This window comes from Anser anser (genome assembly GCF_964211835.1).
Source record: "Anser anser genome assembly, chromosome: 4".
In the NCBI taxonomy this organism is placed as follows: Eukaryota; Metazoa; Chordata; class Aves; order Anseriformes; family Anatidae; genus Anser; species Anser anser.
In genome coordinates, this window is record NC_139724.1 from 51,035,273 (window position 1) to 51,057,789 (window position 22,517).

The 22,517-nt window shown below is 40.1% G+C and overlaps 2 protein-coding genes across 7 annotated transcripts in view; one reads left to right on the forward strand and one right to left on the reverse strand.

Moving 5' to 3' along the window:
• Nucleotides 1-22,517, reverse strand: part of RASL11B (RAS like family 11 member B) — a 290,210-nt gene that overhangs the window by 37,473 nt on the left and 230,220 nt on the right. The gene's annotated exons all lie outside the window — the stretch shown is intronic.
• The window catches only part of USP46 (ubiquitin specific peptidase 46), a 35,721-nt gene that overhangs the window by 2,281 nt on the left and 10,923 nt on the right, over nucleotides 1-22,517 (forward strand). For 3 of the 6 annotated variants that reach the window (XM_083835424.1, XM_083835421.1, XM_083835422.1), the window contains 6 exons: nucleotides 1,333-3,490; nucleotides 4,392-4,513; nucleotides 14,101-14,181; nucleotides 15,047-15,260; nucleotides 16,931-17,160; nucleotides 20,773-20,849. In XM_083835424.1, the coding sequence (XP_083691550.1) occupies nucleotides 4,433-4,513; nucleotides 14,101-14,181; nucleotides 15,047-15,260; nucleotides 16,931-17,160; nucleotides 20,773-20,849 (683 nt within the window). In that variant the 5' untranslated portion in view covers nucleotides 1,333-3,490; nucleotides 4,392-4,432. Of the gene's footprint in view, nucleotides 1-812; nucleotides 3,491-4,391; nucleotides 4,514-14,100; nucleotides 14,182-15,046; nucleotides 15,261-16,930; nucleotides 17,161-20,772; nucleotides 20,850-22,517 lie in introns of those variants that run through there. The other 3 variants (XM_083835426.1, XM_083835425.1, XM_083835423.1) reach the window with 2 other exon arrangements.

Genomic DNA, 22,517 nt, shown 5'->3' on the forward strand with positions numbered 1-22,517 from the left:
CAGACTTGTTATTTCCTTTCCAGAGGCAGAAATAACAATACATTTCTGTTAGAAATGTTTTCTGTTATTTTTCCTCAGCGAGTCTTTTCTTGTTTGGTAAATTACCTCCATGGCTAGAAGATTTGGTCATCTCTTTCTAGGCAGCACTTAATGATTAAGACTCAAACAGTGTTTTTCCAACTGAAAGCACATTTTGTATAGGTAAGAAAAATGCCAGTAAAGTTCACTGGTGAACTTGCTGAAGTACCTTATAAAGAGGCCATTCTACAGGCACCTACCATATGGAAATACACGGGGAATATTTTAAATTGAGTAACGTGTAAGGGAAGATTAATATTTGGTAAATCAGTAAACCAGTAGCCTAATATATAGAAGTTCTCTTATTGTTGCTGTTCAAAGCTCCTAATCCATTTTTTTGAAATGTACTTTAGCAGAATAAAAAAGCAAGAGTAAGATATTATGAGATAATCACACCTCTAGGCCATTATCGAGCAACAGACTGACTGTAAAGGCCTCAACTGCCTGCTTGTAAATTAAATTGTTTAATGGTTATGACCGTAGAACTGTGAACTATTAGCTCCTTTTGTCTACTCAGTAGGCTTCTGGTGTATTTGCATCTATCTTTTGATGTCTTTGGACCTTTGAATCTGATATTTAATGGCAAAAAAAAAAAAAATGGAGTCAGATGCTGTAAATGCGTTTTTTCTTCTGTAAAACAAGACTTTTTGAGAAAAAGGAAGGGATAGTACTCCCTCTCTGCCAGCTGGTATAATGTTTATATTAGCAAAGGTAGGCTAGATTCACAGATGAATTTAATGTAAACTTCTATCTTCTATGCTTTATATTTGGTAGGTAACAATATGACTTGCTAAGATTCTATAGATAATGATTACCATATTTTAAATTAAAAAAAAAAAACAAAAACAAACTCAGATAATTTGAAGAAATTGATAGAAGCAGCTGTAAAGCTGCTTCTTAAAAGTCTTTAAGAAGAAAGTTGGGGCTTTATTGGGCTAAGGGCCACTCCAGACCCCCTTGCCCTCACACACACACACATTTTCCTTGGACAGCCCAGTTTTTTTTGTGGGACTACAACCTGCTCTTATCATTAGAACTTCAGAAGTAAATAGAGTGGCTTCTGTTGACCTGCTGTGAAGCATGCACCATAGCCTCAGTCCATGGGCTGCAAGCTGGCATTTGGCACTGTACTGAAGTTCCCCATCTGTTCTGCAACGGGGGCCAAGCTTCATGGAAAATTTCTGTTTGTAACATTAGGAAGGGATTGTCATGAGATTTACTGCTGTCTTCTCTCTTTTTTTGCTTTTTCTATAGGAAAGCACAATTGTTTAACTTTTAAGTGGTTCCTACTTGTATGAATTCCTGTTACTTTGACAGAGTCCCAAGAGCTGCTCTTTCCCACTGAAGTTAATGCTGAACTATACTAAAAGCTGATGGCCTTATGTAGCCCAAATAAGGTCAAAATGATCTGACCTAATATTTATACAATGTATAATTGACTGTCTTACCTTGCAGAAAAATAGGAGAATGCCAGATGTTTTTGTGTTTTCAAAGAATAAAAATTCTATACTATAAGAACAAGTGGCACTGAAGTTTCTTTTTCTCAGCTGAAATCAACTTAAAAATTGTGGTCTCTGTATTCTGAAGGGTTTGTAATATCTGTCCTCATTTGTCCACATTTGGATAAATCACTGAATTTTTGCTGCCTATTTTCTTTGTAAATTAAGCTAATATTAACTTGCCACACAGTAATTTGACAAGTCTGAGTGAACGTTTGCAGAGTAGTCTGAGACCTTCAGATGGAAAGTGTTAGGAAAGTCCAAGCCTCAGCTAGCCAAAAGAGGATATTTACAGTAGGTACTTATTTTATATAGTAAAATAAAAAGTTGAAGTGTATAACCAGTTGAGACAAAGACTGATCTAAAAGTAAATGCAGAAGGCATTTTTTGACCTTTCAACAAATTATATAAGCGCTCCCAGGTTATAAATAGCCCTTTGTTTTCCCTCTCTTTGTTTAACACTCCGAAGAAAGAGGGGGTTGGTTGTTTGTTATGAAGAGAGAGGGCAATGCTGTAGAGTGGAAACAATTGTTCACTGTTCTTTATTTATACAGTTCCTATAGTGTTTGCAACTAGCATTTGTCGCTTTACTTAGCACTTTTTTATCTTCAAAAAACTACAGAAATAAACTTTCTAGTCCTGAAAGTGACAACACCAGCAGAATACCAAAGCACTCACCCCCATTGCAAGTGAGAAAGTTTCTTCTTTCCTGGTTGGATCTGTGGCTGAAGAGCAAAAAAATGGTGCTAAACAATCATTAAACTGGCACATTTCCTACTTTTATTATGAATCCTCTAAAACTGGATGATGTTATGATGTTCTGGAGTGATGAATTGGAAAGTGCAGCCAAGCACAAGCGTGCCATGCTGCCAGGGGCTGTTAGGAGCAGAGGTGCTTATACAGAAGTTAGCAGCTCGCGCTCTGAATGATTTCCTCAGCACAGGGCAGGAACAATGTACAGGCTTTAAGTTTCTGCCAAAAACATCAATATTTCCAGGGAAAAAGAGGAATTCTAAAAGGAGGCAGTGTCTTAGGTGAGCTCCATACTCACCTCTCCAAATTGGCCATGTGGCCACAAGTTAGATAACTAACATCCTCTCACCTCTTATCACAAGTGTAGGTTTAATACGCTCATGCTTTTTAATACACACATAGCTTGGAGAAGAGCATGGGCCTTTACTTATTGGAGTGGAGATGAACCGAGACATGAACAGCGTTGTGTAAATGCCGTGAGCTGTAAACTCTCATTGAGCACTTCAGCAGCGACACGCATCCCGGTACGGACACGGTCCCTGCACAGCTTCTGTGCCGGGGCCTGCCGGCTGCAGGAAGGCACCAAGCTGTGCCGCTGCGGAGTCTGCAGGCTCCTGGGCTCCCCCGTCCCTCCGGCTGGGCGCGGACAGCAGGTCCCGGAGCCTCGCGGTGCTGTCACTGCCACGGCCGTGCCGTCCCGCCCCGACTCTGCCTTCGCTCCCTCGCACCGCTGCCTGCCACTGAGCCTTCCCTTCCCCTCCCTCCCAGCGGGCGATGGAGCGCCGGGCGAGGAGGAGGAGGAGGAGGAGGAGGAGGAAGGGCGAGCTCGGCGCAGAGGCGCGGCAGAGGCGGGAGGAGCGGGGATGCGGCTGCCGGCGCCGCGCTGCTGAAGCCGCCGGCCCGGGGAGGCAGGCAGGGGGCAGGCAGGCAGGCAGGGGGCAGGCAGGTCCTTCCCCCCCCGGGGGCACACGGGGTGCCCGGGCCGTCCGTCCCCTCCTCTCGCCTTTCTCCCGGAGCCGCCGCCGCCGCCGCCCCCTCTGCCTCCGCGCGCTCTTGCCACCATGAGCGGGGCCGTTTTCACCTCGTAAAGATGGCGGTGCGGGATCGCTGCGACCTTTAGCCCGATGACTGTCAGAAACATCGCCTCCATCTGTAATATGGTGAGTGCGGCGGGCGGGGGGCAGGCCCCGCTGCGGCCGGACGAGGGGGTGTCCCCCCCCCCCCCCCCCAAACCAGGGGGGGCGCCGGCCGAAGGAGGGAGGCGATCGCATCCCTGCCCCCGGTGGCGGGGGGGCCGGGCAGGCTGCCCCGGGACCTGCCCGGGGTGAGGGGGGCCCGAGCGCGGCCGTGTCCCGGGCACCGTGCCCCGGGAGGGCCCGAGGTGCCGAGCCGCTGCGGGGCTGCCCCCCCCCGACACGCGTTGGAGAGGGAGCCGCAGCCTGCCCTTCCCCTTCCGGCCCTAATAACGCTGCTGGGGAGCCCCCCGTCCGGCTCCCAGCCCACCACAGCTCTGTCACCCCTTTTAATTCTCTCGGGCAGGCGCCCCGTGGTTTCCTGCGGCCAGGAGGACGCAGAAAATGGGGATGGTTAGGTGCCCCATAGCAGGCTGTGGGTCCGGATGCATCAAGCCCAGTTAGGAAGCCTTGGCTTTTGAGCTGACATCAGGGCTTTTCTCGTGCTGCAAGAGGCACTTATCTTTCTCCAAATCGGCCCAGGTAATCAGGAGGGAATATGGAAACATTCATAGTCTGGTTTGTTTTGTTCAGACTTTGTCACTTTCACCCCCAGGAAGAGCTGACAGGACAACTCCCTCGCAGTGCCTCTGTCCGATTTTAGTCCCGGCTCTACAGACTTGGAGCATCTGATTGGTTTTAGATTTTCAAAACTTTTTGGCGGCGGGACAGCGTAAAGTTTGTCAGTCAAATGTTTACCAGCACTGTGAGACTGTAGTAAACTTTCCAAAGACGTGGGTGAGCGCTAAGCTCACCAGTGCAAGCAGAACATAGGCCAATTTCTGCACGTTTTGTTGTTTTAGTCTGTATTTTTCCCCCTTATTTCCAGGTTCTTCAAGAGCAGCTCCACGCAGTTGCCAGCTTCCCTCCATGTGGTGCCCCAGCATGCCCTGTGCTGGCGATGCCACACGTAGCATTCGCCTGCCCTGGAGAACGGAGCCTACCTCTAGGGTAAGGCGACGGGCACAGCCCCAGAGGGGTCAGCAGCAGTGGTCTGGGGGAGGGAGTGCAGATCGTCAGCCCGCTCCCTTTCCGTATCAATGTCAATTTTTCATTGTTCTTAACAACCTCCAGTCCTGTGGGCCAGCGATACTGCAAAGAAAGGTTTAGGAAACCGCAGTACCGAGGAGACAACCTGAGCTCGCTCGCCTTCCTTCCGGGGCAGGCTCCAGTTCTATTGCTGATGAACGGTGGCTGGGACGCCCTGCAGACCATGTAAGAGAGCACCGCATGAAGGGCAGCTGGAGACCGTTAGATGGTCATAAGCCTTTAGCATTGGCATAAAGTACTAGGAACTCCATGATTTCCCTCTCGGGCTTCAGGCGTGCCCCTGGATACACTTAGCTTCTCGCAGAGCCTGAACAGACAGAGCAAAACTGATGGGGTTGTTCTAATGGTGTGCTGCTCAGCTGTCACTGCCACCATATCCCGCAACAGTGACATCTGAGAAATGGGGAGACCAAAAGGAAGAATTAGAGTCTCAGGCAAAAAATGCACACAAGAGCTCATAGTTAAGACAATTCTGGCTCGTGGCACTGGTACTGTGACACAGGGTGAAGTTGGTTTAACAGCAATGATGCTCTGAAGTTGCGTGTTCCTTGGGTTCTGCGCACTTAGCTTTTAGAGATGTTGTGTTATGCTGGTCACATTTAGTCTTTTCTGCATAATCCATGGGGTTATAAAGTTCTTTTAGGATAGAAAAGCTGAGATTTTCAGGAAGTTACAGGAATTTGGGGCTTGAAGGTAAACATAAACTGTTGGAAGTATTGGCAACATTGCACTATGGCTCCTCTGAAGATGAGCCCACTTAGATGAAGTGGTGGACTTCAATCCAAAGGACTATAGGAGGAGGTGTAACAACCCCCCATAAGAATGGGATTTTGGAAGGTCAGGGTTATGTAAGCAAACCTTTTGTTTGTATAAAACCATATTTTTGCAGTGTTAGTTTGATTTAAGGCATCTGCTGAAGTCTACCAGACAAAGATGTTAATTTCCAGATCTTGTTCCTGTAGTATAGCATGGTGCTTGAAGAACTGAGCTACTTACAATCTGTGGCCTAAGAAATAGGCAGCATATTAGGTTGCATTTACCATTTAACTGACTGCCTGAAGTCTAGTATCTCAGATTGTAATTTTGGTCTCCTGAAGATGGCAGAGATTCAGTCTTGCAAGAAGGGTCAAAACAAGTGTAATAAAAGAAAGTTTTTAACTTCCAAGGACAGTTTTTAACTTGCTTGCAAAAGAGATGTAGTACTATATATTCACTGGAATATACTCAGCTCTCATATGTTGAGGCAGACACAGTAGGAGCTAACCAGTAAGAAAAACAGTTTTATACTTTCCACTTGGCACAGGTATTTGTAGTGTATATTCAAACATACAACTTCCAGACTTAAACAAGATTACTTTGTTGTCTTTCCCCAGTTTTGTCCCCCCAGTTATAATTACAATAGAGTTACTGACTTGGTTAACAAGACCAAAGAGCTAAAATTTGCTCTGCTGGGGTGGAGGTGGGACGAAGGCTCCCTGCCTGAAGGAATTGGAGGCACTCATATGTGGGCTCAGTGGCCACCCTCACTGAAAATGGGGATCTAGTTCCCGAGATGCTCCCCTTGCCTTGCAGACACTTGGAGTGTCCATCCACTGGGACTGCCCACTAGGCTGGCCGCAGCAGGAGGCTTGCAGCAGGCAACCAGCGGCTTTTAGGTAGGACAGGCGCAGCAGATGTGAAGAAGCATAAGATACATTGAAGAAACCCTGTTAGAAGGAATATCAATACCCAGTGCCATGTAGCCCTTGTAGGCTCCAGGCATAAACTAGGGATGTGGTTTTAGTCCCTATTACGTTGTAATCCTCTTTGGTATTGTTTTTGTGAGATAACCCAGAAAACTCAAGTACAGAATGCTGGTTCAGAACTAGAGAGGCATGCTGTCATTTTAAGATTGCTGCTTACCGAAATCCCCTGCAGTATGCTTCTCTGTTTATGAGCTTCTGATACAGCCTGGAGTTCTGAGTTAAGCTCGTGTGGCAGCTGTGGCCTGGGGAACATTACTGTTACAGGCAGTGAACAGCATCTAACCATTTCATAAGGTACTGACATATTTTTACGGAGATGGCTAACAAGCCCCACGGACCATGTTTCTCCTAAATGCCTGTTAGTGTTCTGCTGAAAATAGATATTAATTTTCCATTTTGTAATTTTGTAATAGTATTTCAAATAATCTTATCTGCATTTCAGAGTGCTCTGTCAATTTGATGAATGGTACGTTTTAAACCCACTCAGATCTCTGCTGCTTCAAAATATCATTTGAGATACAGTTGCTCCTGTTTTATAGACGTCCTTTGAAAGAAAATGCTGTAGTTTCTCACATCAGTTTTCTTCTTTATTAATTGGGCTTTCATGTCACCAGTTCTTCTCATAGTCTTTATGAGTTTCATAACAGTTGGTGCTTTTCTATAGGTTCTGGCACCAGGATTATGTGAATACCTGCAATTCTCAGCTTCCGTTTTTAAAAATAAAAAAAGTTTCTAACTATCCTAGAAATGAGCTGTAGAGAAAAACATAAAAACCCCAGAGTCTTTACATTCAGGAAACAAATAGAAATAACTCCTCTTGTTGTTGTTTGTTTGTTTGTTTTAATGTCATGCTTTTAGAAATTCATTGCAGGATATGTTTGAATATGGTGCACTGGCAGAATGAGGTATCAAACTGCTGACAAAGATCTGGAAAATGCTTAATACCAAAAAAATAAGACAATACTTTAAAATAGATTCTGCTTCATACAATAATAGTGTTCTTGGATTACAGAATTGATCACTGTGGCTTTTAACTGGATTTATTCATTTCGACAACTCATGGCGTATATTTCTTCATGACTTTTAAAGCTGCTTCTCACTGAGATTAAGGCAGAATAATAACTGTCAAGACGGTAAAACAGCTATCTGAAGATGTATTAAGATTGATAAAGGAAAATGTTTTTTACATCTGAAAATATTAGTTACAGGCAGTTCGAGCAATGCCATTTTAGAAATAATCTCAAGAGAGCACAATTTCAGTATGACATACAGAAAGCATAGAAATGAAAGTATGAAAAATATAGGGAACGTGAAGTCTAATTATTGTAGTATCTTCATGAAGTAATGAAAAACTTGAGAATATGGTTGACAAATGGGTACTGGGCTGACAAGCAGAAAGCGTGCATTCCATCAAAGGGCAAACAAAAGTCCATGAAAGATACTTTTTGTATTAGACAGAGGAGCATATGTGAAGTGGGAAATATCCTAATATACTGTTTGCAATGTATAACCTGGACTAATGACAGAGGCTTACATGCATGCATACTTCTTTCATGGCAAAAATGGTCTTTGTGTTGTTCATACCAGTTATTTAGAAGATGATGAGCTCTCTGGGGCAATTAGTGAATACAACGTGTGTTTTACAGTGTTATTTTTTGTTTTGCTTGTTTGTTTTTCTGTGCATATAGTCTTTGGCTTCAAGTTACTGAGTATGCTCAGACTTTGCAGAGAAGGCTGCTGTTGATAGTTTCAAGGCAGCCATTGCTGGATATTGTATGCTGGGGTTATTTCACTATTAATGACCTAATAATAAACTCACCCAAACTGTCCTGGGACAATAAAGTTCCTGACTGTCCTTTGAAATTCCACCGGATATACCTGAGTTATTTCTGGCCTATGTCTGTCTAATCTGAAGACTTCCAGCGATGGTGACTACATCACCTCTATGGGCAGTCTATCCCAGTGCTTCAATGCCCTTATGGCTAAAGTATTTCTTAATGTCTTACTTGAATTTACAATACCATAATATGAGCTTCCTACTTCTCATCTTGTCCCCCCTTGAGGTCAAGAACAGACTAATTCATTTCTCTAACAAACTTTATGTACTTGAAAATGTTCTTATGCCCTGCCTCAGTCTTTTTTGTCTTGTGCAACACAACCCTGTTCAACACTTTTATACAGGTTCAGTTTTCTCTAGGGTTAAGTTCTCCATTTTTACTGCCTTTTTTTTCGGACTCTCTCCAATTATCTTTGTTGAAGCCTGGCACCCAAATCTGGACACAAGGTGATGTCTGAAGTCTTACCAGTGACAAGTTAAACAGGAAAGTTAATTCAAGTACTTTGAAGGCTCCTGTCTGTAAGAATTTCATAGTTATGTCTACATATTTTTTTTTTATTTTTAAATAGCACAACGTGGTTGATGCTTTTCATTTACATGGTACACTATAGTCTCCAGACACTGCTGTTTGTTTATTTGCTTGTTTTCAAAAACTACTAGTTTAGCTGTTTCCCATTCTGTTCAGGTGATTCATCTCTTATGAGCAGAATCTGGTACTTGTCTTAGCTGAATTTCAACCATTTTCAGAGCATTTCTTTAATGTGTGAAAAATCATTTTGAATTCTAAGCCTGCCATCCAACATACCTGCAACCCTCAAAATTCATGTTATATTGAGATTTAATGAAGATACTCTGTCTTTTGTCCTCCAGGTTATCAAACAGGCTGGTGCAGCTGTGATGAAGTCTAGAAGGTGCCTTGCCTTTAAAATGCTCTGAGGCACCACATATGTCATCTGGGTGGCCCAGACAAAAGTGCTGTTGAAGAAATTATAGGCTGTATGAAAACCTCAGCGTCTTTTTCACTTGTGAGGCCATGTTGAGGTTTTGTGTTCTGAAGAAGGAAAATGGCCAAAAAAAAAAAAAAAGTTACTGCTACTCATTCCAGGAAAAGCCCGAGTGCCACTAATCCAAGAACAAATAATATGGATGTGGAGACAGACTCATGAGAGAATACTGAGTTGCAGTTTGGTAAATGTTGCCTAATTATGGAAACTTTAAAGGTCAATATTTAAAAAAAATCACGGATTTAAATATTGAACTTACAGCACTTCACTGGAAGCTCATATCCGATACTTGTTCTTTAAGGTATATAAGACTGAGTGCCTTAAAATCACTTATGTGTTAAATCACAAAATGTTTAAGTGATTTAGGACTTTGGGTCTCAATTTTTTTCTGTTTCTTGGTAACAACACAGTGAAAGAGCTGAAGTTATTTATGGTAGATGCAATATAAGCATCTGTGATTAGAGATGGTTCAATTTATTCAGCAAAAAATGAATTTGATGCCTCCTTTCATGCTCTTATTATTTGTCTTAACGAACTGAAAACTCTAAGGAAAAATGCACAAAGGCAATTTATTTAGGTACATTGTTTTAGAACACGTTTCTTTCAAAAATATGATCATACAGTGTTTTTTAAGTCAGTCAATATCCCTTTACTATTTACTATGATCCCCTCTCTTTTTCATAGAACCCTCTCTTTCCTCTTTTATCTCTTGGCAACAAAAACTCAAAATAGCTGTGCTGGAGGAACAATTAAACATTTCTTCAGGGGAAAAAAAAAACAACAGCTAATCTGGTTCAATTAAACTATTTTGTGCTACTTAAACTTAAAAAAAAAATAATAATTAAAAATGTTTCAGGTTTGGCATTTAATATCTATGAATATGGAAGGAGGTGGGTTTTTCCAGTTATTCACATATATACTGCCTGGTGTGATCTCTCTCACTCTTCTTTTACTCTTTTTGTGTTGCTTCTGGGAGCCAAGTTTGGATTTTCTTTACTGTTGCTTCTTCTTTCCAGTTACCCATCCTTGCTATTTGTTGGTCAGGAGGCCTTCCACATCTTTCTTTCCCTTCCTTTTCCCTTCCTTCCATATGCTGTGCCTTCCAAAATTCTGAAACTCGGGCTGCCTGGCCCTGAAGCCATTTCTATTTTTATTCTATTTTCTTTTCTACCAGTCCCAACATCACCCTTAGTTTGTTTTGAGACTTCAGCTTCTCCCTTTAGGAAACAACTCTGTTTCTAGCACTTTGCTCAAATACCAAGGAAAAGAATATCTGCTTCACAGCTGTGTATGATCTGAAGCCCCTTTTTGCCATCTTCTTTCATTGACCTCTTGTTCTTTATGTATTTGTTAAATATCTGTTTTCACCGTTCAATGTTTATGTGTCTTTTCTTACATTTTTTAGATTTTCTTGTGAACGAGATATTTCCTGTTATTTCTTATTTGAATTTTCTTGTTTGATGGTCACGTATGTTTCTGTTTATTGGGTGAATACATATTTAATAGCTTTTCTACAGGTGACGAAGGAAACCTCCTAATTTTTTTACAGCATTCTTTTACTTTTAATTAAGCACATACAGCATTTCTAGAAAGTTAGTGCTGTATTTATAGCTCTATCACAATACGAAGTCTGATTTGCTGTCTTCTGGTAAGCAGTAGCTTTCATTTTGGCCCTATTCCATTTCTCATCCTCCATAGAATAATTGTATTTAGCTTATTTTGCTACATGTGATTAATGATCTAACCTGATGTGGTTTTTTGTTTGTTTGTTTTTGCCTCCTGCACTATTATTTTGTATACATGCTGACGTGCAAAGGAATGGGAGAGTTTTTTTACTTAATCTGCTTCACGTGATGCAAAGCACAAGTTAAACTCTTAGCATCATTATCAGAAATTTCAGTTGAAATGAAAACTGGCAGACTTATCCCTAGGAAAGCCTACAGCAAAATAACAAGAGGAGAATAAATAGGTCATATGGCCAGAATGTTTTTGGAATGATGCTATGGTAGAAATCTTGGTTTAGCCCAGACTGACCCGTGCTTGGCTATGTCTCCAGCTGTACGTCTTCACCATTGTATAAAGTCTAAATGGTGATTGTTGAATTACGTGACAAAGCTGCAGAGAAATCAAGGATCACTAACACCACAGAACATGTAGTAGGAGTTTCTGTGTTGACCTAGTTCTCATTCTCATAAGATCTGGCTACCACTGTCACTTTCTTGCATTCCCTTCATTCATGTATTATTTAAGAAGCAGTTATACCTCTCTGTTATCTCTATACCAAGATATGAATTTATTTAACAGTCCCAGGTCTTGGTTCATTGGCATATTTATGCGGGCTCTCTCTCTGTGGCTGCACTGCCACTCTTGCTATTTTTTATGAAATTACTGTAGATTCAGCAGTGGGAGGATATTTCTCCTACCTGAAGTACACAACTTTTTATAAAACCATAGAGAATGGATTGCATTAAAAATATTTGAGCAGGTATTCACTAACTGAATTGACCAGGATGACTTGCTGGGACTGGGAACAAAGACAGTCATGCTCAAAAGCCACGTTAAATAGTTATGATTGATTATTGCTATAGACTGACCACTACAGGCTAACATGTTTTTTATATTTGATGTGGTCAGTTTAGACTGAGTTCTGTATCACATTTAACACGTCTCTAATAACATTTTTTGCAGTTTAAACCTGGCTTGGGTGCATAGTTTCTGGTATGCTTCAGTTGGAAAAGATGAATTAAATGCTAGAAAAGGTTGGTCCAAACCATCTGGCATTCTCTGAAGTAAGAAACCTGGCTCTGAAGAAAAGTAAATGGGTAAAGTAAGAGCAACTGGTTAGCAGAGCAGTTGCATTCTGCTTGTCTAACAGCATACACTAACCTGCAATTTATAAAAGAGTAGGCAGTTACTTTTTAGAGGCATTATTCCCCACAATTTCTAGAGGTTTATTTTTTTTTTCAGTGTGGAAAAATCTTCCTGCAAAACTGAAAAAAAACATCCATTTTATTCTTATTTTAGGACAGTTAATTTGAATGCTAAACATGTAATTGAAGAAAGCCTTTGCTTTGACTTGAATTTTCCACAATGAGTATTAATATGACGATGGTTTTCTTCAGAAGTTGCATTAATATTCCGTATTCAGATTTTTCTTGTATCAGGCAAGATTTTGAGGGTATCAGCATCTGTTTGCTTCACTGTTAGTATCAGATAGGCAAATGTCTATCAGTTTCCTCCCTCTCAGGAAGTCAGATGCCTTGCTGAATCTGTGCATCTTTGGCAAGGCTGTCTCTCCAAGCAAAAAAATTATCTTCATGCAGACCTTACATAATTATCACACTGTCATCACAGTTGAAAGTAGCCAACAGTTGCTTTGTGTGGATTCTTCCTTTTTCTGAGTTTCTCACTGAGGCTTAGTGGAGCCCAGTAAGGACATACAGCATATTCCTCAAGCTTTGCCTTCTTTTGGTGGGTTGACATGAAATAATAATCTAATATAGCGAGCAGTGCTAAGCAGTGTTGATGGTAGGTATGGTAAGGAAATACAAATTAGACATAGGGAAGAAGATGGGGAAGAAACACCTCAATTACTGAATTTGTTTACCAGTAACTTTGAAAATTTTGATTTATGAGCTAGCTCTCTGATCCAATGTTATATTGAACAAACCTTAGGAACACAGGAAATTTCAGAGCACTAGGAAAAAAATGCTGTGTATGCATTTTTTGTGCATAAAAGAGTCAGAAGGGACCTATGTAAGTATAATTTGATCTCAGCCCCAGAGAAAACCATCAAAAAGCTGGTATGGGAGGCAGCTGGTAAAGAGCAAAATGATAATGATGTTTTACACGTTGGCATCTTTGCAGTGGCACTTTACTTGGTTTTATGAAAGTCAACCAGCTGTGCTGTTCTTGTGCGATAGAAATTACAAAGGCATGATATATTAATGCTTCACACTGCAGAGCGTGTTCAGTAAGGAAATAATCGTATGATGTCAGTAAAGCAATTATCAGACAGATTGAAAATTGGCTAACTGATAGAACTTGAATAATTGTACATAGGGAATGCTTCTCCAAATACAGCATTTTTACTGAGGTCCTACAGGGATCTGTATGTTTATAGAAGGAAAGGGGTGATGACACTGGCATTGGCAGCAATCTGGCCTGCTTGGTAACCTAAACTTGTTAAAAATGGGCATTTTAATACAGCAAAGCTCCAGGTAACAGACACAAAATTAGTGATGGTACTTACAGACCCGTAGCTGTGAAAGCAGCTTTGCTGTTGGAATGGCAATACAGCCGAACGTAATTTGGTACACCGAGACAGTGACCAGGAGGTGTAACGACGCTTATGCACCCTTCAGTGTTAGCTGGAACAAAATGACACATAAATGATGCTTATTTTTAACATTTGTGGTGCTGTTACCAGAACTGGGTGCTGTCCTGGAGCGCAAGTTTTGTTAAAGGTTGCTGACAAATTAGAAGGGATTCAGAGGAGTCTCAGTAATGCTTAGAAAACCTGCTTTACATCTAAAAACTGGTTTATCCAAGATAACTTTAAGGGATTTGCTTAAGATCAACAAGTATCTTTATGAGACAAGAGGGTAATGGGATCCAGCTGCTCGAGGACAAAGTAAAAATAAGGGGGGAGGGGGAAACCACTGGTATGGTGACCTGTTCACTTCAAATCAGCCATCACTAGAGTGTCCGGGTCAGGCCAGCTCCACTACCTAGAACGGCAAATATTTTTGTTGGCTTTGGTGACTGTCGTGCTTGGCCATTAGTAAGATAGGGTCAGCTTGGCTAATTGTAAGTGGAAGGAAAAAATGCATTTCTTGATGCTGTCCATGACTTTATTTTAGAATCTTAATATTCTACATTAATTCTTCCCTGTTTCTTTAGGGCACCAATGCCTCTGCTCTGGAAAAAGACATTGGCCCAGAGCAGTTTCCCATCAATGAACACTACTTTGGACTGGTCAATGTAAGTACTATTCTCAATAGACTAACCATATAGAGAACGATGGTTTTGATGTTGTTTGAACTTTGCTTTCTTTTTATTTGTTATTTTTTTTCCCTTCCCCAATCATGCTCTAAGGCAGGACTGCCTTCTTTTGAAAGAGTGCTGTTCATGTTCCAATTTTAGGCAAAGTGGGTTTGCAAAATTGTTTCAGATGTTTTGAAGATATTTTCTCTGGGGGAGTATGAAGCTAGTTTAGTGTTCTATGAGTGTTTTCAGTGGTTAGCACTTACACTTAATAAAGCTGAAAGTCTATTTCAGTTATAAAACACGTGGGACAGTCTCTTTCATTTTTGCTAGGAAGTGATGGAAGTATGTACAGGCTTAGATACCATGATCTGCATCAAGAACTCTCTTAGGAGGAGCTTTTTTTATCTGACTAAAGAGAGAATGTGTGAGAAAGCCGTTTAATCACTTGTTTATTCCCATATAAATCAAACAGACATAGTAATTCTTTCAAGTGAAAATATTAGTCATTTTGCTACTAAGCAGCATGATGTAGCCCAGCCAGAATGTATTAATATATGGAAACAAGTTTAAGGGAATCTACTACAATAAAATGTATTTCTTGCAAGTGGAAGAAATTTTATATCCTAGTTAATTTAGAACACCATAGTGTTTTTTGTTTGTTTGTTTGTTTGGTTTTCTCTGTCCAGTGTCAGATGAGGGTGTGGAAATACATTCCTACAGCAGCTGCATGGCGAAATGGCTGGTATGTGGCAGGGACACAGAAGCCAGAAGTTGAAGTAGCAACTAGTTGAAGTTGAATGTAGTAATCAGTTTTTTTTGATGTGCAGAGATCAAGATTGTTTTTACTTTTACATGGCAGTTCGGGAACACCTGCTACTGTAACTCCGTGCTGCAGGCATTGTACTTTTGCCGGCCGTTTCGGGAAAACGTGTTATCATACAAGGCCCAACAGAAAAAGAAGGAAAATCTCTTGACTTGCCTGGCAGACCTTTTCCACAGTATTGCTACTCAGAAGAAGAAAGTTGGAGTTATTCCACCAAAGAAGTTCATATCGAGGTTACGAAAAGAGAATGGTAAGTGTGAAACTGGAATCCTCTTAGACATTTGTAGGTTGATCGGGAAAATTTAATTAATGGGCTATGTGGTCATATTAGTCAGATGTTCAGGTTAAATTTGTAAATTGCTTTTAGTGCTTTGTTTTTGATATTAATATTTTAGTATCTCTGTATATAATAATATGCTTGAAATAGCCATACCAGCTTTCCTGAGTTCCCAGAGGTTTAATGCTGCTTTCACAACATGGTGGTGGGACAGACCACACTGGACAGTGAGCTAGGGCTGGCAATAGGGTGGCATTCTGCTGCAGGTCTTTTTATTAATTTTAGTGAGAAATATTGTGGGCAGGTGGCATTGTGACCTGGGAGGGCTACAGGCACACCAAGTCCAAAACACAGTGGAGGACAGGTGACAGATGTGTTTGGGGGTTGCATGTCAGCCACTGCTCTTGTTCTTAAAAGCAGTGGGCACATCACTTTGTGATGCATCGGGCCCTTTCTGAGCATGAAGTTGGCAGCAGCATATGCCTAATTTTGTAGTGTTACTTCCTTAAGGGATGTGGGGAATAGTTTGGAATAAGGAAGCCTGCCACACAGTTCCATTTTGGCCTGGATTCATATCAGTGTGGGTGGCATACTTAGAAACAAGGGAGCTTTGAATCTCAGATAAAATACGAGTTGAACACCTGGAAGAAATTGCTCACCGGTGACAGGTTATAAATGGGCCGACTGTCCATTGCAAAGCAGGCATTTGGAAGTGTGACAAAGTTAGCTCTGAGTCAGCTAGTGATCAGTGCCTCCACACTGCTGGGGATCACTTCTGGGGACTGGATCTTGTGTTTTCAGCTTTTCTGAATCAGGGCCAGCCTCGGTGTACATTAACCTGCCCATGTGTCCAGGCTAGACACTGCAAAGTCAAAGGCTCTGTGCATTATGTTTTGAGGAAATCCACGTGGGCTTTTTCAGGAGCAGGGGGATAAAAACACACATTTCTTGGGAACAGAAATTCTTTTTTCTTCAACTTGGTGGGCAAATTAAATTAAGCCTTCACTAGAGAAGTCTGTTCTACATCACCACGGAGATATTCTCTCCTCCTCCTACAAGCATTTTGTATGGAATACGATAAGTCCATGCTCATCAGACTTGTGTGTGAAAAATAAGCTTTGTTAGATGGTGTTATTATTACTGTTCTGTGTCAGCATCAAATGTCTTTGTTTTCCCCAGCCATGTGTCTTACTGTCCAAACTCAGTGATGTTCCTTAGTGTCTGAGTGATGTGGAATATATGGGTGGGAGTCAGTGCTGCCTAATACTAAGCATCTAGTCTAAGGAATTAATGTCGGTCCCCTCTGTAGTCATCCAATTTCTCACACCCTTCTGAGGCACTGAGAGTTGGCTGAGTTGAGTCATCATCTTGCTTTCTTCATTGACTGTAGTGAGAGCCTACACAACTAACAAAGATGAGCCTAACCTTATAGACAGCTGAAGTTAGGTTAGAAATGAAGCCTTCCCTCAAAGTAGCCTCGCTGAAGGCAACGTGACTGCAAAATTGCTTTTTCTTTGTCATGATTCTGAGTACTTTGCTTAGCAAGGACCAATGTATGTATTTGGAAAGAAGTAATGAATTTAGTTTGCTTTTTTGAAGGAACAGACATATTCAGCTTTGGAAATCTTGACTCTGTTCTGCAGATCTCTTTGACAACTACATGCAGCAGGATGCACATGAGTTTTTAAATTACTTGCTGAATACCATCGCCGACATTTTGCAGGAGGAGAAGAAACAGGAAAAGCAAAATGGGAAACTGAAAAATGGCAACATGAATGAAGCTGAAGAGAATAATAAACAAGAACTCACCTGGGTGCATGAGATTTTTCAGGGAACACTGACTAACGAAACTAGATGTTTGAACTGTGAAACCGTAAGCATTGGGATAGATTTTTTTTTGGTTGTTGCCCATTAATAGATAGATACAATTTATATATATAAATATGTGAATCTTTTCAGACATCTGAGAATTGTGGATTTTCCTGTAGACTTTACTTCTTGAAGTGAGTATATTCTTTTCTAAAAATTTTTTTTCTAGGCGTTACTTGGCTGACCTATGCCAAGTGTTGCTGTCATAATACCTATCTCTACAGCTAAAATCCTTGCTAGGTAATCGGTATACTTCTTTATTACTGTAATTTCAGGAGAAGATATTTGCATCATTATTCCAAGAACCAGTGAAAAGTTAAATGGATTTGTGTTAATTCGTTCCTAAGAATGTGACTGACATACAGAGGGTTTGTTATTAACAAACCGTATGTTTTCTTGTATCTTCCTAATATTTTTAAAAGGATGCTGTCAGCTTGAAGTTTCTTATGTTTGAAGTACCAGTAAAAAGTAGTTTTTGTTAGTAAATCTGATCGCAAGTCCCCTGTAAATTTCTGTGGTTTCCAATCAGGCATTCCTACTTAAACAAGGGGGAAAAAAGAAAAAAAGGAAAGAAAAAATTCTCAGTGGGGCTGCTATGTGACAGACCAACATAGACAGTAGCAACCTGATTTGGGGGTTGAGTAGTGAAACTGGCTTTCCAAAAGGATGGAATTAGCCTTATCTAACCTTTGCTATTTAAAAGGTAGCTGTAAAGGATGAACTGTTTTTCTCAGCTCCTTCTGTGATGATAGAGATTACAAAAGAGCTCCTTCAGGAAGTTCTCTCCATCTGTCTCTAGGCTGTTTCATGAGATAAAGGTTTGAGCAGTATCAGGTATTCTATCTACTCTTGCTTGTTGTAGAGCTGTTGTGCAGCTTGCTTGTTCTCATTCCATGGTGCTGAGCTGTTGCAATTGTTTCTGCAGCAATGCTTTAAATTGATCAACAAACTGATCTCGCCTAAGAATGATGTGTTTTTAACTCAGGCCAATATTGCTACCATGGACTTTGTCTAAAGAAAACACAGCTTTTTTGTTGTGATTACCTGCCTGAAGATAGAAAGAGGTGCCCCGAGAAGGCATCTTCCAACAGCAGGCTGAGGTTAAGTGTCTAACTTCAGACAGCCCAAGTTAGGTGACATAAATCCTACCCAGGTCATAACAGATATCTAAGAGAACATATTCTGATATTCTTTAATCATGAAGAATAGCACTGTTCTCCAAGAAAATACAACTTCTCATGAGATTTGGTTCAGTGACAAGGAAGAGTGATAAAGTGGTAGTCAACATGAGAAAAGTGGTTGTTGGACCAAGTCTGGAACAAGATTGTTTAAGTGAGTACATGAGAGAGAGATCAAAAATTAATTATTTAATCTGTTTCAATTATGAAAACTCAAGTAATAATAGCAAGTTAAGTGGAAGGGTAGAACTATTTTTTTTTAACTGACAAGCTTCTCTAAACAGTTGTGGCCTAATTCTAAATTAATATCCAGTGTTTACACGAGACAAATTGTGCTAAGTCAGGATGTGTCCTTGGGTAACAGCAAAACTGCACAATACCCTATCTGTGATTCCAAGTGACCAAGCTTTATGGAAAAAATAGCGCTAAGTACTGCTGCTGTAGGAAGGCTTGTCCGCAGCTTCCTGTGATTGCAGAAATACTGTTTACTACTCAGTATACTTTTCTAGTTCATTATATATATATATATATATATTTTATTACTGTATCTTGAAATCTTTGGAAAACAGTAAAATGAGTTAAGAGGTACCCCTTTGCTAAAATACAAATATATTGTGCACAAAGAACCATTCAGATTCCAACAGTTCTTATTCTCACAAAGAGTGCAGTTTGAATCCGATTTTCTAGATACCTTTAGTTATGGTCTGTATTATTCTGTAATTAGTCTGTAAACATTTTATGTGCTGAAATCAGCAACAAAATTCCTAACTTCCTTGTGGTGTTCAGATGAAACACTGTATTTGCCAAAGCCTTTTCCAAGTATTTAACCTCCTTGATATGCAGTGTGGCTGTCAGAACTTCAGTTCCAGCAGCAGAGACACAATGTTCTCTGAAGTTTTGTTGCTCTATCTTTTGAGTTCTAGCTATGTGTTTATACTGCAGTTGATTGCTGCCAGTTTTGTGGTTTCCTGTGCTGTCTGGGTAGAATCATGTCTCAGAGAGGATTTTTGTTTGAAGAACTGCTGTTCGTTTTATTTGGATGCACTTTATGCCTCTGTACATCCATGGTAATATCAAAATTAATCCTGCTAAAGGTGTTCCTCTGGATTCAGGACTGATATGGGCCGCATTCACTATGTTTATAGGATCCCTGACATAATGCAAAGATGAGCTCAGAGCAGTATATAACTTCCACATACATAGGCTTGCATTGATCTGAGCATGAGTGACCTGGGTCAGAACAACAGATTCAACCCCTCACTGAAGTTCTTGATTTGAACTTCGCTATCCTGCGTGGTTTGGTTATTCTAAGGAAATGCAGATACAGGAACAGAACTATGGAGTGTTCATGCAACATTTCATAAACAAAATTGGTTGTTACAAATAAGACTAAATTCATGCGAAGTAAGTAATTTTGCTACAGTCTTAGTTTCTGTGATCTGAAAAAGACACGATGGCTTTTCTGGATTTTCAAGGCCTTAAAATCCTTGTAATGGATGAAGAGAAAATCTCTGCCTCTTGAATTTCAATTGATAACCTGTTCTACTTCATTCTTTAATCTGCAAAAATATTTGTTTAGATAATGACGAAGTTTTAGTATTCTCTAAGATTTGAGATGACCCAAAATGGGATCTTTTACTTGCAGCATGTTTCCAGATCTGTTTATATCTACCATTCCCGAAATATTCCTAGTTAATGTTTTTGAAAACACCCTTTATCAGATTTTTTTCTCCTCTTGTTCCATGTAAAAAAAACATTGTCAAAATCATAATTACTTTGCAAAATATTAACACTTTGCTGCTTTTACCTGTAACCTCTTATTCAACCTGGTCAAAATTATTGATCAGGAGCAATATTCAATGGGGAAATGCGGGTCTGTCAACAAGAAACACAGTAACAGGCTTTTAACTACTGACTGTAGAGAAAACATAAAGTGGTTGAATGACACTTCTCAATGAATGCCAACATGGAAAGTATCTTCACTACGTCCATAATAGCGGATATACTTATGTAGGGCATAAAGTGAGATTACGTAATGTAGTATGTTATACACAGATAAATAAAACTCCAGTGTAGTAAGGAGCTGGGCTGCGTTGCATAACCAGAGAACATACGTAACAGCGCAGTTACAGCTACCATAAGGGATGATGCTTTCCCTTTAATAGACATAAAACTGCAGCCACTGATCCACGGTCAGTGGGTTTGGCTAAGTGGAACAGATGGAAGTTAAATGATATGAAAGCTGGATCGGTCAGGTTGCTAACCTGACAGAATGAATACAGTCATGCTGAACTAGAGAAAAAATTAAGTTATTGAAATAAATTGTGTAATTTATTTTGAGAAATTGGTCCATCTTCAGCACTTGCACATAGGCATAAACAGCATTTGGATGTATGATTTTTACTAAATCTGTTTTACATGTATATTCTTTGCCACAGGTTAGTAGCAAAGATGAAGATTTTCTTGACCTTTCTGTTGATGTGGAGCAGAACACATCAATTACACACTGTCTAAGGTAAATGAATGCATCTCTTTGAAAGATACGTCTATCTGACTTTGTTAAATTTTCCAAGTCTAGTAAATACAGAATAGAAAAGTAGAATAACATTGGTTTTTGAGATTTTCCTAAGCAGAAGAAAACTACTGCAAACTGGATGTTTCCTCTAATGACAAAATACACATTAATGGATTTTGTTTTACTCTCACTTTCAGTGCCTGTGTTTGGAAGAGAAAAAAGATTCCTCTCTCGGGGAAAATAATTTATTGCCTTGTCATCTGGAAGAATTGCTGCAGAATAATAATGGCTTCAAAGAGATTTGTGTGTGCTTATCTTTAAGCTTTTAGTCAAGTGCTTTGTTGATTAGGACTTATGTGCATATTAAAAGTCAAGTGTATGCTTTATAGAATGAGTGCTAGAGTCCCTAGAGGGCAAAAGATTCCAAAAGCCTACTTTTCTGCCATGTAAGTTTCTTGTTTTGTGTCTCAACCTAAAAATACAATGAGAAGTCTTTTATTCTAAGTCTCAGTTCTGCTCTTAGTACATGCTTAACTGTTAAATACTTCCGAGATCAAAATAAATTTCAGGTTTACGTGGATGATTATCCTGAGAGATTTAAAATATGTGGAGTTCTGACATTGATACAAAAAAACGATATCTAGGTTTAAGACAATGTATTGCTGATCAGAGGTAATGATTATCAATTGGCCAAATTACTCTTTCAAGCTCTTTCATTGGCTAACAATTTTGAACTTGCATTTAGTTTTAGCAGTTGTTCTGGAATACCTAGGAGATGTTGCCTGACATCTCACACCAAACTGAGATTTACAGAGAGAGAAAGCATATGAGGTACTAACCACTTCCTGAGTTAGAAAGCACTGATTTCTCTGTAGATAAAACTGTACTAAGAAACAATTGTTACATTTTAAAGTGCTAGATGCAGTAAGTTCATTCCTTCTCAGTTTCAGTTCAGTCTCCTGTAGGATACTGTAGAAGTCCTTAGCCCTCAAGTAGGGATGCTTGTCCCTTCTGTTCTAAAAGATCTTTTATCAGTAGTAGCTCCATTGCATACCTCCTGTATACTCTGGGCATTAAAAAAGGGTTGCTCCTCTTCCTCTTAGCAGCAGTGGTTTATATACAGAATGTCATCACTCTTCCTAGAATTGTGGGTTTATTTTTTATTTTTTATTTTTTATTTTATTTTTTTTCTTCAAGTTAAACAACCTAAGGTCGTTCAAGCATTCTTTCACAGATCGTCTTCTCTAGGTCTCTGCTCATGTTCGTTACTCTTCTGCATTCTCTCCAGTTGAACCTCTCTCTTGAATTCCCCTTCCTTAATTGCAGTTGCCTAAAACTATGCACAATATTCCAGCAGAGATCTACACAGTCCTGAAATGTATGGATACCCAGAAGTTGTTTATACACAGCAGTACAGCATCTGCCTTACTCCAGCAACATGCCATGCTATTTGAAATCTATCCATTGTTTCTTCTAGAAATAAATGGAAGAAATAAATAGTTTCTTCTAGAAATAAATGAGTTATCACCTGTCATCTCTTCTGATTGTCTTTCACACTAGAAGCAGGTCTACCTCTGTTTAGAAAACATATATTCAATGAGACTATGGATTTCCTCTCACTGCTTTACTGCATTATTCATTATTAAACAGGGTGTAAGTGCTTTTGTC